The 17597-nt window shown below is 55.6% G+C and overlaps 1 protein-coding gene across 1 annotated transcript; it reads right to left on the bottom strand.

The window, feature by feature from the left end:
• Positions 1-4202: 4202 nt before the first annotated feature.
• Positions 4203-17488, bottom strand: DBF4B (DBF4B-CDC7 kinase regulatory subunit). Its single transcript, XM_075722844.1, has 11 exons — positions 17378-17488; positions 14245-14436; positions 13128-13178; positions 12417-12486; positions 11397-11467; positions 10778-10814; positions 8875-8917; positions 7877-7993; positions 7510-7636; positions 6674-6783; positions 4203-6108 (listed from the first exon to the last, which is right to left on the bottom strand). Exons 1-11 carry the CDS (start codon positions 17486-17488, stop codon positions 4704-4706), a joined length of 2334 nt encoding a protein of 777 aa, XP_075578959.1. The 3' UTR covers positions 4203-4703.
• Between the last annotated feature and the right edge of the window lie 109 nt (positions 17489-17597).

Below are 17597 nucleotides of genomic sequence, written 5' to 3' on the forward strand. Positions count from 1 at the left end.
ACCAGTACCAGGACCCCCAGCCAGTACAGGACCCCCCCCACACCAGTATTGGGACCCTCACCCAGTACAGGAGCCCCCCCACACCAGTACCGGGACCCCCACCCAGTACAGGACCCCCACTCACCAGTACCAGGACCCCCACCCAGTACAGGACACACCCCACACCAGTACCGGGACCCTCACCCAGTACAGTACCCCCCCACACGAGTATTGGGACCCTCACCCAGTACAGGACCCCCCCACACCAGTACCAGGACCCCCACCCAGTACAGGAGCCCCCCGACACCAGTACTGGGACCCTCACCCAGTACAGGACTCAGCCTCCCCAGCTGGATTTGGAGCTGCCAGCTGGGTCTGAAGCCCCCCAGCCCGTACCGAGCCCCCCAGCCCCCAGCAAGCCCCCCCAGCTGGCACTGGGCCCCTCACTGCTCCCAGGTCGTTGCTGGTGCCTGGCTGGCACCGGGGCCCCCGGGCAGTTCCAGGGTGCCCAGCCCAGAGCCCCCCAGTGCCAGCACCGGAGCCCCCCGGGCAGCCCTGCAGCTTCCAGCTGGCACCGGGCCCCCGGCTGGTGCCAAGCTCCCAGCCCGTTCCAGGACCCCCAGCCAGTTCCAGGACCCCCAGCCGTTATCAGAGCCCCCCAGCTGGCACCAGAGCCCCCCAACCAGTACCGAGCCCCCCAACCAGTACCGAGCCCCCCAGCCGGGCTGAGTCCCTAACTGGCCCTGGGTGCCCAGCTGGTGCCGCCGCATGTGGACATGGTGCGGGACCCCAGCTTTTGGGGTTTTTGGGTGCGGGACCCCAGCTCTGGATGGAGCCAGGGCTGCCGGGGGAGGATGCCGAAACTGGGGGTGCCGGCACCCGTGGCGCTTGGGAAGCGGGTCAATCCTGGGCCATCACCGGTGGGTGGGTGGGTGGGTGCTGCGGGGTCCCCACCCACAGCCAGGCATGTCGCTCAGGAAGTACCAGAAACGCGGGGACCCCCTCTTGGGCTGCCCCACGGCCACATTCCCCGCCTGGGGATAACGGAACAATTTTTGGGGAGAAACGCCCCAATAAACTGCGTTTATTGCAGCTGTGGGATGGAGGGGGGCACAGCATGGTGGGAGGGCGACGCTCAGCCCCACGGGGGGATGCAGCGCAGCCGCGGGCACCCGCGGGAGGGACCGTCCTGGGGGGCACAGGGGGCTCCGAGCCCGAGGTGGTGGATGCGCACGGGGGAGCTCATCCCCCTGCCGCAGACGGGGCCGGAGGCGGGACAGAGACCCCCTGGAGACCCCAGCCCTGCTCCCCAGGGCCGCACCCAGCGGGTGCTGGGCATCCCCGGGGATGGCGGCGGGCAGCCCCCGCCCGCGTTTGGCCGGGGACGAGGGGCAGGGCTGAGCCGCCACGGTGCCCCGGAGCGGTGGGGGAATTCGGGCACGTTGCTGGCCCCCAGCTCATCCCAGAGGCCAGCTGCCCCGGAGCCCCCCAGAACACCAACCCAGGGGTCCTGAACCCGCAGTCCGCATCCCTCGCCCTCCTCCAGGATGGCACATCCCACCTTTAAACCTTTTTGGCCCATTTTGCGTTGCCGCTCCAGCTAAACCCCTCCTGTGCCGCCTCGGGTCAGGCTCCAGCCCCCTCCCCGGGGAGCCAGCACCCGGAGCCCCCCACGTCTCCCAGGGGCAACGCCGCGCCCCACCCGCTCCCCCCAGCACGGCCGGGATGAACCCAGGGAAAGGATTCCCTGCGCGTGCCAGCACCCACATCCTCCCCACGGGGCTTCGAGGAGCCACGCCGGCACGTGTCCCCCTCCCCACGGACCCCCCTCTTTTCCAAGCGCCTTCCTCCGGACCCCCCGCGCCCGCTCCCTTCTCCCGCCGGGCGCCCGCCGGCACAAAAGCCTCGGGGTAGCCGGCGGCAGCTCTGCAGCTCAAAGCCAGCCGGGAAAGCACCAGGCTTTGCCTTGCGGGAACCTTGTGGAGCGTTTCAAGCGGCGCGTCACGGCGGCGCAGCGGGGCCCTCCCCGCCAAAACCCACCTCGACGCCCGCGTTAACAACAACCGCTTGGGTTTTCATCGCTTCTGTGCAAAAGCGGGGGGCAGAAGCATTCAGAGGTGGAAGCGAGGGCAGGGACGTGCCCGAGTTTGGGGAGCAGGGGGGGGGGATAAGCCCCAGCCCTCCTTTCCCCTCCCCAAGCCCTGCCGCTCACCTCGTTAACGCTTTGCAGAGCCTTAACGAACCGAAGCCTGCAGCAGCCCCAGGATGGAGGGGGGCAGGTTGGTCTCAGCCCGGCTTTCGCAGAGAGGAGCTGCTGTGGGGTCACGCTCAGGTGGGGGGCTCACGTCCACCCCCGCAGCGTCCCCCCACCCCGAGTGCACGGGGGCGGCACGCAGGGAAGCGTCTCCCACGCTGGTTTTGTCAGACAGCTGCGCGGGGAAGCAGGCTCCGGGAGCGCCGATCAGCTCCTTGGCCGCGCCGCGGCGGTTCCCAGCTGCCGAGCGGCGTTTCCAGGCCAGACCTTGCCCGGATCGGCCCTGCGTCTCTCCCGCGAAGCTTGGCGCGGGGCAGGCGGCTTCAGAGCCACGACCTGCTGCCCTCGGGCCTTCATCTTCCTCCGTGCAATAACTAAGCCACAAAGGCAGCAAGGAGGCGAGGGACCTGCGGCATCAAGCGGAGCTGAGCTGACCCAGCGCCTGCTCCGCGCCGCCGGGGGTCTGCAAGGCCACCAGCCCCTCCTGGCGCTCTCCCGGTGGTCCTCAGGACCACAGTGACAAGGGGACGGGTGCTTCACAGGAGGGCGCCTGCACCAGGTGACAGCAAGCGTACCTGCAGCAAGGGCATCTGACCCGAGGCCTGAGCAGTCCCCGAGGGTCCACAGAGCAGCTCCGACAGTGCCCAGGACCAGGGACCCCCATGATTTAGGTTGCTGGTCAACGTTGGGAGGGGGCAGGCAGCAACCAGGGCTCCCTTTGACCTCCACGGAAAAGCCGAGCTCGGTGCAGGACAAGCACCCTCTCCGCGGCTGATCTCCCGACGCCGTCTCTGCTAATGCCCCGGGGAGCTCGCTGCCGCCTCCACTGAGCAACGCGGCCGTGAGGCAACCCAGCCTCGTCAGGGGACAAGTGACCGCCTCGAGTTTTGTCACACCCACCCACGGTCTGGAGGGACCCCTTCCCGGCGCACCCCGCGGGCCAGGACACCCCTGCGCTGGCTGAGGGGCGCAGAGCTGGTCGCTCCCGCCCGGAGGCTGAGCACACCAAGACATTGGCCGGTTGCTGCGCCAAGCCTGTTTCTACTTCTCTTCCAGGGATTATCCTTCAGCTGGGACAGCAAGCAGCTACAGGGCCACATCCACAGCAGAGCCCCATGCCTGGTGTGGTTCAGCTCCGGTGGCAGCTTTGCTCGGCCCTCCGTAACCTGTGCAGCTCCTTCAAGTAGGTGAAGAGCAGCTGGGGTCTGGGTGTTGCACTGGAGAGTGATTTAGCTCAGGAACAAGCTCTGAAGTCTCCTGTCCAGCGCCTGCTCGCAGCAGGGCTACCTTCTCCAGCTGCTCAGGGCTTCACTTGAAGCCTTGAGGATGGTTGTCCTTCACTCAGGGCTTGAAAATCTCCAAGGACAGACAGACCCCGCTGCTCTGGGTGCCTGGCCCACGCTCCCGCGCAGGGAGCCTTCCCCAACCTGCACCTCAGAAGCCCTTGTTTGGGAGATCCGGCACCACTGAAAGGTTGGCTCTATCCTACTTGGAACTGCCCTTCAAGAAGTGACAACCTTGCTTTTAGACACCCCTCGGCCTCCCCTCGGCAAGCCCAGCCCAGCCCCGGCCTCCTCTCCTTGGCCCCGTGTCCAGGCGAGGTCAAGTCTCCAGTGACCACGCAGCGACTGCTCTCCTGTTTCTCCACATCCCTCTTCACTTGGGGCCGCCCCTGCGCCGGGCACAACAGCTTCCCCCGGCCTGCTGACAGCATTCCCAGGGCAAACCACGCACGGATCCACCGCTGCCCCACGTTCAGCCTGGTGCCCACCATCGCCCCCAGACCCTTTTCAGCAAGGCTTCTGCCTGGCCACCACCTAGCCTCTACTGACAGATGCTTCACACAGTTTTGAGTTGTCTGGTGGCCTTAAGCACAGCTAAATTTCACTCAGCATACAGCAGAGCAGGATCTCGCCTTCCATTTTATTTCAAAGTTTAAAAGTTTGCTAACCCGAACAACTTAGTACCAGTTACAAACATCTGTAAATACTCAAAGACATCCAACAAAACCCCAAACCAAGACAGATCGCACCCCCAGGGCCCTCCTCTCCACCATCTCTGCACCTCCGAGGACTGGGTGAGAGGAGGAACAGGCCATGCTCTCAATCTGGAAGGGCAAAGAGCATATTCCTGCTGAAGAGACACTTCCAGAGAAAGACCATCTTGTCAGCAGCCCAGCGAGGAGCTGAAGAAGGAAGCTATTGGCTCAAAACATTACCGGCAGAGAGGATGGAAGAGCCCAGCCGCTCTTTGCAGCCGAGGACAGTGAAACCACCGCATCGCCCATCAGCTCCCGACGGGAGAGCTGCCCAGGTTGTCTGCGATGTCTGGAGACCCCCATGCAGCTGACGGTCCTCACTCCGGCTCTTGACCGTACCTCCTGGTCCTGACTGGAAGGGTGACTTGTTAAATCCCTTCCCAGCCACCTCACAGCTCCCCCAAGGGCCCAAAGAGCAACCAGGAGCTGGTTTTAACTAGTCCAGCTGCCAAAAAAGGTCTCAAATATGGGGAAAGAAGCTCCTTTGGTCTCTGTGCAGCAGTTCCGGCAGTTCTTGTCCTCTTTGCCTGCCCAGGCGAGCTCCGACTTCTGCTTCAGGACCGAGCAGAGCTGAGACTCATACCCACTGTCCCTCACATTGACATGTGTCCTTTGGAGCAAGTCTCTGTCCACAGACTGAATCCTGCTGTCCTGGACACCCGTTAGCGTGGAGAGCAGCTGGACATCCCAGTCTGACTCAGAAGAACTTGTGTCGAAGTCATGACCAGCCTGCGCGTTATGCGGAAGAGGCTGAAGGAGCCCAGGGCACAGAGCCCGGTCTTTGCTGTGGCCTGGGAGCTCAGGTAGTTCGGGTGCTATTTTTTCTGCTGCTCTGACACAGAGCAAGCAGCAACACCTGGCTTCAGCCACAGGCAGTTTTGGAGAGGGCAACCAGCCAGTAGGAGAGCTGGCCTTGCTCATTGTGCTCTCCAGATCGGGACTATTCACATTTCTGGGTGTGTTTTCATTCTCCCCCCTGAGCTGCTTCCCTTGGGAACTCACGTTCGCTCTGCTCCAGCCACGCTTGCTGACGGCGCTGGCTGCAGCAGCCTCTGTGGGATCAAAACCCACAGACGCGGCTTCAAGGGAACCCGGCTGTGATGCAGGGTCCCCGGGGCTCCCGCATGGGCACAGGTCCAAACCGAGGGAGCTACGAGGTCTGTTGGAGAGCTCCGTGCCTAGGGGCAAGCTGCCAGCTTCCACCACGCTGGGCAAGGCTGGCTCAGCCGTCTGTCCTGCACCCTGCACACCCATCCCACCACCCACTGGGTCTGTCTGCTTACATGGAGAGAGGCCACCACCCAGCTCCAGCCTGGGCTTCTTTCCCACCTGGGGGCTCTGTCTGGAGGAGACCTGGCGTTTCCTGGAGGCAGGCAGCACTTGTGGAAGATGGCTGATAGACCCAAGCACTTGCTGTTTATGAGGTTCAGATGAAGAAGCAATTGCCTCTCTGGCATGAGCAGCTGCTACGTGAGTCCCCCAGCCCAGATCAGGAGCCAAGCCTGAATCTGTATGCCCCACCGCAGGCTCCTCCGTGGTGTCACAGGCAGCACAGACCCCTCTGGTGAGTCCTGCTCCAACAGGCAGCCCCAAAGAACTGCTGTCCTTTGACATCCCCCCTCCTTCTCTGGGATTACTGACCCTGTCCCCAAGCAGGCAAGGTGAACATCTCTTGGTCTTCAGGCCACGGTCATGCTCCGTATCAATTAACAGTTCCACGGCACCCTGCTCAGGCTGCTCCCTTCCCTTTCCCAGCTGTGCTGTCAGCATCTCGATTCCTCCAGTAACTTGTGCTTGAGGCACTAAGCGTTCATCTGTCAGGCAGGACTGCGGCACCCTGAGAAGAACCATCAGTTAATGCTCACTCTCTCTAGGCCTAGCAACACCTTCTCCCCAGTGAGAGGAAGGGTTTTCTGCAGTGCAGGATGTTTGAAACCCTTGCTCAGGAGACAGTAAGAAATTTTAGGCCGATGAGGCTCAGCAGTGATACTGCTGCTGGCAGAGGAGACGGGCAGCACAAGGAATCTCTCAGCCTTCCCAACAGCCCAGGACCTGGGCACAGGAGTGCTACTGGAGCAGCGGGGTTTGTATCAGACACGGGGACAGAAGAGATGGGCTCAGCTGCCCTTTCTAGTCTAAGAGGCACTAGAGGTCCATGGGGAGCTCCCTGAAGCAGAGAAGCCACAGAAACAGAAGAACATCTCCCACGGCTCATCTAAACCTTGCCTGGCAGGTGCCCATCGCAGCCCTCTGCTCCCTGCTGGCCGATTCCCGGGCACAGGGCGTGAGCTAGGGACCGGTACCACCGCAGCACGGAGACTCGGGCCCTGTTGCCGTGAGCGTGCCATGCGGCACCGTGCTGCTTTTCAGCTCCAGGAGTTCCCAGATTCACAAAGACTTACTTGACCGATTGCTCCACAAAGTTGTTGGTGAGCTGCGAGATGACACGATCCACAGGGGCGTACTGCGAGTCGTCCAGTGCAAACCGCTTGTGCTGGGGGCTCTGGAGGTGCTGGAAGGTGGCAGAGGCCCTTTTAGCGACACTTATCTTTTCACAGGAGGGAAATCTGCAGCAACAGCCACTTCCCACAGCCTAACAGGCTAGAGGGCAAACAGCCTTTTCACCAGATAGAGCCATTGTTTGGAAGCAGATTTGGGAAACGTAGGCAGCGCTGTTACCCCCGGTTGCCTACAGCGAGTATTCTGTTCCCATAGACACCTGCTGATGAGGAGGTTGTGTCTATATGGAACAGCAGCCTACTGCCTTCCCCAGCAGCTAGTAAAAATGCAGACTCCAAATACGTACTGTCTATCACTAAAGGCTGGGCTCTGAAAGCCACATTGTTTGGCACCTACCAGGAGATTAAAAAAAAAAAACCAAACCACCTCTTCTCCCCTTTTTAAGCAGCCTGTGCCCCCCAGCTGCCATGGAACAGGCTTCCTACCCTACAGATCAGGTAACAGGGTGATCCTCGAGGCTCTCCTAGCCCCAGAGATGAGCACGTCATGCTCCAATCTTCAAAACCATTGTTTGTGCAGACCAGGAGGTCAGAGCACAGATAGGCTATGGCTTTCATCTACAAGGCTGATGCTACGAGATACCATGAAGGCCGTAGGTACAGCAATCTGCCTTCCTTCCAGAAGGGTTCGTACTGATAACAGGCACATGATGATTAACGAAGCCGCTGAGTGGCCTCCATAACGTTTGCAAGGAACCAGGTCCCAGGGGAGCCTTTACCTTCTGCAGCTCTTCAAAGGTCTCTTGGCAGCACTCACAGAATCCCTTCTTTTTCTTTGGCACAGTGACCGGCGTGGATCGGGGGCTCTTCTCCCCCTCGCTGCGCACCGGACAGCCCTCCGCACCCCTGCAAGGTAACAGCAAAGATCTTCCCTGCCCTCACTTGACAGCATCAGCAGGCACCCAGCTGCCTGCGTAAGGGCCAGGGAGGCAGCTCTGCCTTTGAGCTACAGCTGCGTAACCCAGAACAGGGCTCCTTTCGCCCGCGTTCAGAGGACAAGTGATCCTCTAAATCCCAGGAACCAGCAGGGCAGCAGTTAGCAGAGGAGTTGGGTTAAAATCTTGCACAAAAGGAGCTACAACCTACCTGGCTCTGCAAGAATTTGAGAGGCTTTTCAGAGGCTCAAATGGGCTGGAGCTTTTGGGCGCCAGGAAGTTCAGGTCAGGAAAACTTTTGAACTGGTGATGGAAGGGTCGGAATTGCCTGAAAGCAGATCAGGACGTCAGACTTCTGGCAGCGATAGCATGGTTAGAGAGCTGTCCCTCCCTCAGAGGGGCTCCAGGTGCTGTCTCACTTATGATGGGATACTGGCCATCGCTGTCCTGTCATTTGGCTGTTCCAGAGATTTCCCATTTCTCACTGGAAGTACTAAACCAGATTCCCAGTAACGGCACTGATGGGGGGGATGTTTTGGACAGAAGGCAGGCTTGCCTGCTCAGCTAACAACCCACCTTTCGCCCCCAAGGCACATCACAGCAGCCAGTGCAGTATTTTCAGCTACACAGCAGCACGGGAAGCTTTTGGTTCCCAGACCACATCTCTCTCCGCGCTTTATTGCGTGAAGCATGTAAAACCTAGTATTTGACTCTGCAGCTGCCTTAAATGTTGTCTTCAGAATAATTAATTAGCACTCTGGATACCGTTAGAGTTACAGAGTTGTTAGAAACACCGCAGAGATCAGATCCCCTCGTGCTGGATGCTGTAATCAAGTTACAGGCCCTGACCTCATGTGTTTCAGTCTCTTTCCTCATTTCAGAGGGCTCAAGCAGATTAAGTGACCCGCCGAGGATCACAAACGGAATCTGAGCAAGGAAGTAAACTCTGTTGTGAAGTCTCATTTAACACCGCTCTCCCCCCCGACATACGAGCCACCCAGATTGTTTCTCTAAAGTCCATTTCCCCCCCCTCTAGGAGAGCGTCAACTTCCTGGTGTGTAACAGGGTCTTCAGAGAAGCCATGCTCTGCCTTGTGGACAGAATATTCACTGCCCCACGTGCAAATAAAACAGGTAAAGAATTCCCTCCCTAGAAGCCCCTGAGGTTTTATTATAGCTTGGCCGTGATGTTTAGAAAAACCTCATTTACCTGCTCTGGTCTTCAATCTTCAGAAAAGGGGGCTTCAATTTTCCTGCTAGAAAGAAAGCTGGTTAGAAGTTGCCCTGACCAAATTCCCTACCTATTCATTCAATTCCCCAACAGAATTGGGCTACAGAGCCAAGCTCACCAGTACTCCTGACACCTGTGAATGCCAAGCAATGGCTAAGCACAGCCAAAACAGCTCTTTGGGTGATCTACGCCTTCACCTCCTGAGTATTCTGACTCAAATCCTCAAAACTGTCACACATCCTCAATGTCACATGCCGCCAAGTGCGAGAGACGAGTTTATATGAAACAAGTTGCAGCAGCAGTTGCACAAGCGCAGAGCTCTGCATCAACACTTCCAGCACCTTTTCCTCCCTTTACCTTTACACAGCAGCCCAGAGTTCAGGATGGCTCGGGCTGGGACGGTTAAATCAAGGCAGTAAGAGCTGCTGGAGACGACCCAACACGCTGCATAGCCAAGCCTGGCACGAGAACACTGCTAAAGAGCAGTATCTGGCCCTCGCTTGCTCCCTGAGGAGGGCAACAGCAGCTGTGCTCCCTACAGAAGCAGAATATATATTAAGGGAACAGAAGAAAGCCCCAGCAGCGCATTCAAGGAAGAGGTTTTCAGAGCCAGGCTGGGAGAAGAGGCCACCAGGTCCCTCCTGTCTTACAGGTATGTTCACCTCACAAGCGATAACATTACGCTCAGCCTGGAAATCCGAGTACAGATCTGGCTAAGAAACAAATGAGCACCAAGATATACCCAGAGGGCATCCGCCTGACCCTGAAACAGAGCCTCTCGTGCCTCCCTTACTGCCTCTGAAGGGCAAGGTGTTTCATTTTCTTGTGATCCTGGCACTCAATGCTATTTTCTCCAGAGAAATTTTAACCTCACCCTCCAGCAAGGCTGAGTCCACCTGTCCTCACCAGTTAGTTCCTCGAGCCTCATCCGGAGCTTGCATCAAATGTGCTCTTACGTCACTGAAGTAGCTATTTAAGTACAGAATCAATTTTTCCACATAAATGCTGCCAAATGCTTAGCACTTTCTGAAAGCAAGGCCATGTTTAGGGCCCCAGATAAATCTCAGACTGGTGCACTGGTCCTGAGCTCTCATGGCAGAGCGCTGAACAGTGACAAACGGTTCAGCTGTCACCACAAGTCCCCAGGCAGGGTTCAGAGCGTGCCACAACAAAGAGCTCTGAGCTTGCAGCAGACAATCTGCCTTATCCGACAGCTTTTCAAGCCTTTTTTCACCCCCTTCCTCCCCAAACTGGGAAATAATCTTCCAAGTGTCACACACAGAATCCAGGTTGGAGCCTGCTCTGAGATATTACTGAGCGTTCACTCTCCAACGAGCCAAGTCGAACAAGTCACAAATTAACTTACGTCACTGGTGCCAATCTCAGTACCATGATTGGCTCTTGTCTAATTGCAGATGAGAACCTGGTTTCTTCCCCCCTCCCTCCTCCTTTGGAAGTGTTATCCCTAGACTGGTGTCTCAGCAGTACATTTCAGCCTAACAGAAGTGAGTGGGTTGTGAGGAACACGCTCTCCTCTGTAGGATGCATTATTCTTTGAAACTTCGTTTGAGCCAGTGGATTCAATGCGCAGTGCCAGCAGCACCATTCTCGGGTGCCTCAGGATTCTCGGAGCTGCACTGCAAACGGTTTATGGGATTTTTAAAACCACTGCCTGAAATCAAAGGCATAACATCCTCAGCTGTATTAGGAGGCTGCAGCTAGACTCAGACAAGGAGTTACAAAACCTATTCGAGAGAAACTGCCTTAACAGTTGGCATATTTTGAATTGCTCAAGTTTCAGATGGATTTTCAAATTCTAAACGAGGCTTCTTCAAGCAGCTCCGCATCTGAGTGTAAACAGGAGCACAACTTCCGGGCCTACCTTTGCGAAGTTTTGATCCAGATGCAAGGCATTTTGCCTAAAGGAAAAAGTGACATATTTAGTATGGGAGCCGGCACAGGCAGAACTGTAATTACTGATCCCAGAGCAGCAAAGCGAGATTACAGCAGTCTCACCCACCACTTCAGAGCTCCTGCATCAGAGACTATATCGCCTCCCCCTGATATTTTGTCTCCCAAGTTACCTAGATTTACTTTAAATGCAATACACAGGCTGCCACTCTCTGCCCCACCTTCTCACTGACCTCTCCAATTCATTAAAAAAATACTTCAGAAAGCCAGTGTACTAGCTGCGTATGATCGTCTTTTTACCCTTAGTCCCTTACAAGTCAAAATCAGTATTAGCTGTGCTACAGAAGAGGTTGATAACTAGCAGCTGCCTTATAAAGTGAGGGTAAAACCAGATGAGAATAAAAGGAAAAATTCTTTGAATTTTGACATCTCTGTCAATAAACAGAAGCACCAGATTGCCCACTGTTGGATGAAAACCTAGGAGATCACCCTGCTTACAAGCCCAGTAGCACTAGAGGAGCTGGAAGAATTGCTTAGAGCTACCGAGGGATCCTCAGCACCTCAAACAGGGCTGGAGTTAGGTCAGTTACCTCTGTCTTCTGGCACTGTTTCCTTGCTCCCGAGATGGCACGCAGCAGCTGTTGAGCGTATGACAACATTTCTGCGCAGGTGGGATGTCAAAGAGCCATAGCTCGGCAAGAGAAGGCGAGCCGTCCCCCTGCACCGACGGCAGCACGAGTATAGCTCCCCATCCGCACGGGGAAAAGAAAGCGCGTAGCGCCTGAGCCTGCCATCACCTGGCAGAGCACCACCACCACACAGTGGGTGTGCCCAAGGAAAAGCCAAGAAAGTGCTCCGAGGGATGGCCCCCCATTTTGCACTTTAGCAGAACTGGAGGCTGGTTTTAAGTCTCTGCAGAAATGAGACACTGTTAGGAGTTTTGCAGCACGCAGACCAGACCCTGACATTTGAAAGCCCTGACAGGCTTGCAACGCCGCTGCGGATCAGCAGAGCTGGCTGCTCAGGAACGCGTACTAGCAGCAGCTGCCTCCCTCACGTATCCAGACAAGCTCAGCCACGGCTGTATGTCACTGTCATTGGACACTCAAGAACCTTTTACTCCAGACCTATTATTAGAATCAGAGTTTCACCATCTGTCTTTCCCATCACCCCCTCCCCATTCATCACGGAGACGGGAAGCGCCTTCCAGCACAGGTCCTCAAACATTAGCACTTCCTAATTAAAAACGACCAAATCCTGCCATTATCATGATCTGTACTTCCAGTCCAATTAGTAAAAATGGTCTTTTTGGAACAAAGTAATGCACTGACCAAGGTATTAGCATTTTCTAATATTACAGCTTCAGTGTATTACAGCATACTCAGCATTTGCTATTGTAAGTGTGACAGTAGCATGTTCTATACATACAAGGAAATCTGGTTTTTGAAGGGCAGACCTAGCTAGCCATGGCCAGGACGGCATCAGTCAGGTATTGCTTGCAATTTCTTCCTTCCTTCCCCTGTACCACACTCACTACATCACTTCTGCTCCACCTGTCTCAAAAATCACTAATTACCAACAGCTAAATTTCAGCCTACAGAGAAGGATACCATCCACGTGCAAGATCTGGACTCCCCACAGGCGAGCGTTGGCGAGGATACTGCTGCCACTGCAGGTGTCCTGTACAAACAGAGAGGTTTGGCAAGGTACTGCTCAAAGCAGAGACAGCTGTGTGAGCACACGCAGCTCTCAATCTAGTTTAGAGAGATTTTCCTGTTGCCCAACTGACAGACCGTTGCATAGCTGTTATTAAAATCAGGGCACAGCAGAAAAGGTTCGAACTTATGCTTTATCTACCCCAAGTTAACAGCAGCATCTAGGTCAAATTTTTAATCTCTGCTACAGCATGAACTTCTAAGTTTGCACTGAGATTCTTTTGGCCACTTGTGATATCAATGAAAGGACTGCAGGGGAGCCTTTTGGCCCAGCTATGTGGCTTTAGTTCTTTCCAGGCTAAAAATTGATCTAACAACGGGTCTTGTGTTAATAGTTCTCTTGTGTTGAGCACCCAGATCACTGGGACAGGCCTTAGAAGTACTTAACATGGACAGATGGACGTGGCTCCCTGAAGAACAGTGCCCAGGAGCACTGCACAATATTCTGCAGAGCCACAAGCAACTGCTTCATACCTCTAGCAGCCCCAGAATCTGCTCCCTTCAGCAGGCAGGGGCTCTGGAGAAGTGGCTGGCACTGGTTCTGCACTGCTCAGCAGCACTTTGAATATACCCAGCTAAAGAAAAGCCCATCCACACGCTGCTTACCTGATTCTTCATGGCCTTCTGCAGCAGTTCCTTTCCCCGGCTGATCAGAGCCTGCAGAGAAAGAAGCCAAGTAAGAATGATTTCTAGGGATGCCCACTCTCTGCTGGGGAGAAGAGTCTGGCCAAGACTTCATCTCGAAGACAGCAGGACTGAGCGTTTCCAGGGACCGCAAACCGCAGAAGCACCCATCAGGTCTACGCTAAGCAGCTGTTCAGCCAAGGCTTGACGTTTATTGAACAGCAGTGAATGCTCCAGAGCAAGCCAAGAGGAAGTAGCAACTTAGCTCGAAACTCTGCCTGCCACATCCTGACATGCTGGCAGGGGTTAGGAAGATCCTTGCTAGCCCTTCCTGGTAACCGAGTCTCATTTGCAAGCCAATGATTTCAGCAAATAGGTTAAGCTCTTTGTAAGACAAATGGATAGTGCTTTGAGCAAGGACAGGGGAACAAACGCCACGAGTGAGTGAAACCCCTGACATCAGCCCTGGCTTCTCACGGGCCAGCTGTCCAGATCCAGCTGGCAGAGATGCCTGGGGCCTAGACTGGGGTAGTGGGTGCTCCCCACAGTCACAGCTTCCAGCAGACACCAGGGTTCAATGCAGGACGCTGGAGCTTTGGCCACAAGCACTGCTGACCAGAAAGCCCAGCTCCAGCAGGGTGTATAGGACCTAGAGAAATCCCTTCTTGCCAGCTGACCTTGTAGATCTCCCCACAGGCTACGATGGCCTTGCCCTACCGGTGTCTGTGAGCACACACATCCAGAGCCTGCGATGGTTTTATCTTATCTACATTTCTCTGGCTTTTCTAGACACACCTCTGTATCAGGACAGATTGCCTATTCTGTCGGGAAGCCAGCCAAGCCCCCTATTTCCTCTGCCATTTGAGTAGATACTCTCTGTTTACTAGCTCAAAGCTGTGATATGCGCCTTCGAGTGGACTTTGATACACAGACATGAGGAACATTGGTACAAATACGAACAGTCAGACTGGGGTCAAAAAAACACACCACATATTTGCTCAGGGCAGGAACAACTGCACCTTCAAACACTGGTCTCAGGTTCTACTCTATAGATCCCTTGGGCCAAACTTTGAGGTGGCCTAAACTTTATAGCTCTTACAGTGTCTGGCAGCTTCTGGTGAGGCCTGGTATGGTTCCCGTTGGAGGTAGAAGGCATTGGGCTTGTGGCTTTTGCATCCTCTGAAGTTACGTTGCTCCTCTTCTCAGTCCGAGTCCTGGCTTTGTCTCGTTTGGCTTCTTTGCTGCTGGAAACCACGTAGCTGATTTCTTTGCTTAGGAAGCTTTCGGTCACCTGCAGCAAGAGACAGAGCAGCTCTGAAACCATCCAACTACTCTGAGCTGAAAGAGTCCTGCTAAGCAAGAACTACCGCCTTTAGCTTAATCCCACACACAGATAAGGGGCAGCTGAACTACTTGTCTCTACAAGTAGTTCCTTCTTCCAGTCCTTACCGCTGTCTCACAGAAGGAGAGGAGATCCCATGATGTGCAAAGAGCACACACCCTAGAGCTACACTGCAAATAATCACCAGAACCATCAGACTGAGAATTCCATGACATTGTCTACCGTTATCTACTCAAACAATAGTTTCAGAAAAAAAATCAGGAAGTGAGAAAACAGCCCTGGGCATCATGCATCACTGTGGAAGAGCTCTGTTCTCAGAAGAGAGCACATTTTAGCAAAATAAAGTAGAAAGTGAATAGCTGGGACAAGCAGCTCTACATAGAACAGGACAGCAGGGAACTAGAAATCCAAAACACACACGCCTTTGCACAGAAGCTAGAAGTCTGAGGAAGAGGTGGAAAAACAAAATTTGGGATATTAACAGTAATTTGGGATACTAACAGTAGGCTTATCAGAAACTCAGCAGAAGGCAGCCAGCCATGGCTGGCACAGGTACGAAGCCCACAGGAAGACAAAGACCCGAGCAGTCTGCAATCGTGGCTGTTGAACGAGCCAGATCTGCTGCATTACAGAATCCCTGTGGATCAAGATCCCGGACACACCTGTGTAAAGTGCCACGAGCAACACTGCAGGCTGCCCTGCAATGGTGACTTGTGTTCCGGGAGATCAAGGGGGCTGCAAGCATGGAAGAGAGCAAATCAAAATCTCCCTGTCCAAATGATGCTGTCACCAGCCCTACATCAAGGCTAAGCTCCGGACGCCACATGCAAGTCCAAGGCCATAAGATGCTGTTAATGCGGTCCTGAACAGCACACAGGGCCGGGGTTTGGGTGTTCCTATTGAAGAGCTCTTGTACAGATGGTGGCCGTGGTACGCTTGAATTCAGTATCTCCATGGGCGCAAGGGGAATGAGAACACCACTCCCAGGGTGGACCGCATTTCCAAGAGGGGAAGCGACCCGAGACAGTGCCCCATAAGAAGCTAGAGGGACAGCCAAAAGGCTAAAGGGGAGACCTTATCGCTCTCTACAACTCCCTGAAAGGAGGTTGTAGTGAGGTGGGTGTTGGTCTCTTCTCCCAAGTAGTTAGTGATAGGATGAGAGGAAATGGGCTCAAGCTGTGCCAGGGGAGGTTTAGGTTGGAAATTAGGAAAAATTTCTTTACGGAAAGGATGGTCAAGAATTGGAACAGGCTGCCCAGAGAGGTGGTGGGAGTCCCCATCCCTGGAAGTGTTCAAAAAATGGGTAGATGTGGCACTTGGGGACATGGTTTAGTCTGGTCTACCATTGATTGGTTTAGTGTGGGCTTGGTAGTGTAGGTCAATGGTTGGACTGGATGATCTTAAAGGGCTTTTCCAACCTAAACGATTCTATGATTTCCAGGTAGTGCAGCAGCTACATAAAGAGATAACTGGCTGCTGGGAGCAAGCATTTCTCAGACTTGAAGATGGACAGCTAAATAAGAGATGCTACGAGGAGAACATCCCTGAGTGTTGATGGCACATCCAGGGGATGACAGAAAGAAATCAGCAAGTTCAGCATGAAGGTGTGATTAAAAAAAGGGGGAAAAGTGCAAGCCAGCTTCCCCACGTGTCTCTACAGCCAACACGTGATCCTGGTGGCAGAGATACAGCAGTGACAAGAGCTAAATGAAGATTTTACATCTGTTTGTAGTGTTGAAGGATTTAAGGAAGTTTTGGGGTGCCCATGAGAAATCCACCTCAAACAGAGAGATTAGACAATCTGAAAACAAGTAGCAACAACTTTTAAGACCAAACTGTACTTAAGAGTCATAAGGAACCTGAAAGATGAAACACATGAACGACCAGCTGCTGGGCACAGCCCCTGTCCTCAGTTCCAGCCCGGGTGGCTGACGTGATACTACTTTTTGAAGGGTCTTGGGAGAGGATACAAGGAATTGGTGAGCAATATCAGCGCCAACGAAACCTGGCAAGGCCAGGAAGAATGCCATATGGATCCACCCAAACAACAGCTTCACAGGGGGAAGGGTCCAGATGACTTTTCTGGAAAAGCCATGAGAAAAGCACACAGCCACATGACAAAAGAGACTTGGCTGGCATTACCCTACTCTACCCTATGTTGAATTCCAGGAAACATTTGAAAGTCCCACAACTTCCCTAAAAAAGTAAGCTGCCACAGGCCGTTGTGAGGGATGAGGGGGAACCAGGTAACCAGTTGCCACCACCCGGAAGGCGCTCCCAGGACCGGGCAACCAGTTATCACCGACTGGAGGATGCTCCCATCGCCAGGTAACCAGTTGCCACCACCCGGAAGGCGCTCCAGGACCGGGCAACCAGTTATCACCGACTGGAGGATGCTCCCATTGCCAGGTAACCAGTTGCCACCACCCGGAAGGCGCTCCAGGACTGGGCAACCAGCTGCCACCAGCCGGAAGATGCTGCCAGAATCGGGCAACCAGTTGCCAGCGGCCCGAAGGCAGGAGCAGGCAGGCCGTTTTGGCCTGGGTTGGCCCACGCTGCCCAGCGCCCCGTGAGGGCTCTGGAAGGGGCTGGGGGGGCGGCTGCGAGGCCTGGCCTGCCGGGGAGCGGGAAGAGGAGCCGGGCGGATGCGTTACGATGGCAAAGCAACACCGGGAGCAAGCAGGAAAATAAGGAAACCATGAAAAAAGGAGCAGAGAGAGAAACGGAGCGAGAACAGAGACGGGGGGGGGGCGGGGGGAGGCAGCCCCGGGGGGGGGGGGGGGGGGGGCGGGAGCCGGGGGGCGAGGGGAGGCGAGGAGAGACCCCAGGAGCGGGGAGGGAGCCGGGGGGGGCGAGGGGAGGGAGCCCGGGGGCCGCCGCGGGCGCTCACCCCGCCGAGGCGGCGGATGGCCTCCGCCAGGTCCCGCGCGTTCCGCCCGCCCGGCAGGTCGAGGTAGAAGGACTTCCCGCGGAGAGGCCAGGGGGCAGCCGGGCCCGCCATGGCGCCCTGACGGGGAGGAGGCGCCGCCGCCGTCGTCGCCGTTTAAATTCCCGCCCGCCCCGCCCCTAACGGCGGCGCTACGGCGGCCGCGCAGGGACACGCCGCCCCC

This window comes from Pelecanus crispus, chromosome 18, assembly GCF_030463565.1.
Source record: "Pelecanus crispus isolate bPelCri1 chromosome 18, bPelCri1.pri, whole genome shotgun sequence".
Taxonomy (NCBI): domain Eukaryota; kingdom Metazoa; phylum Chordata; class Aves; order Pelecaniformes; family Pelecanidae; genus Pelecanus; species Pelecanus crispus.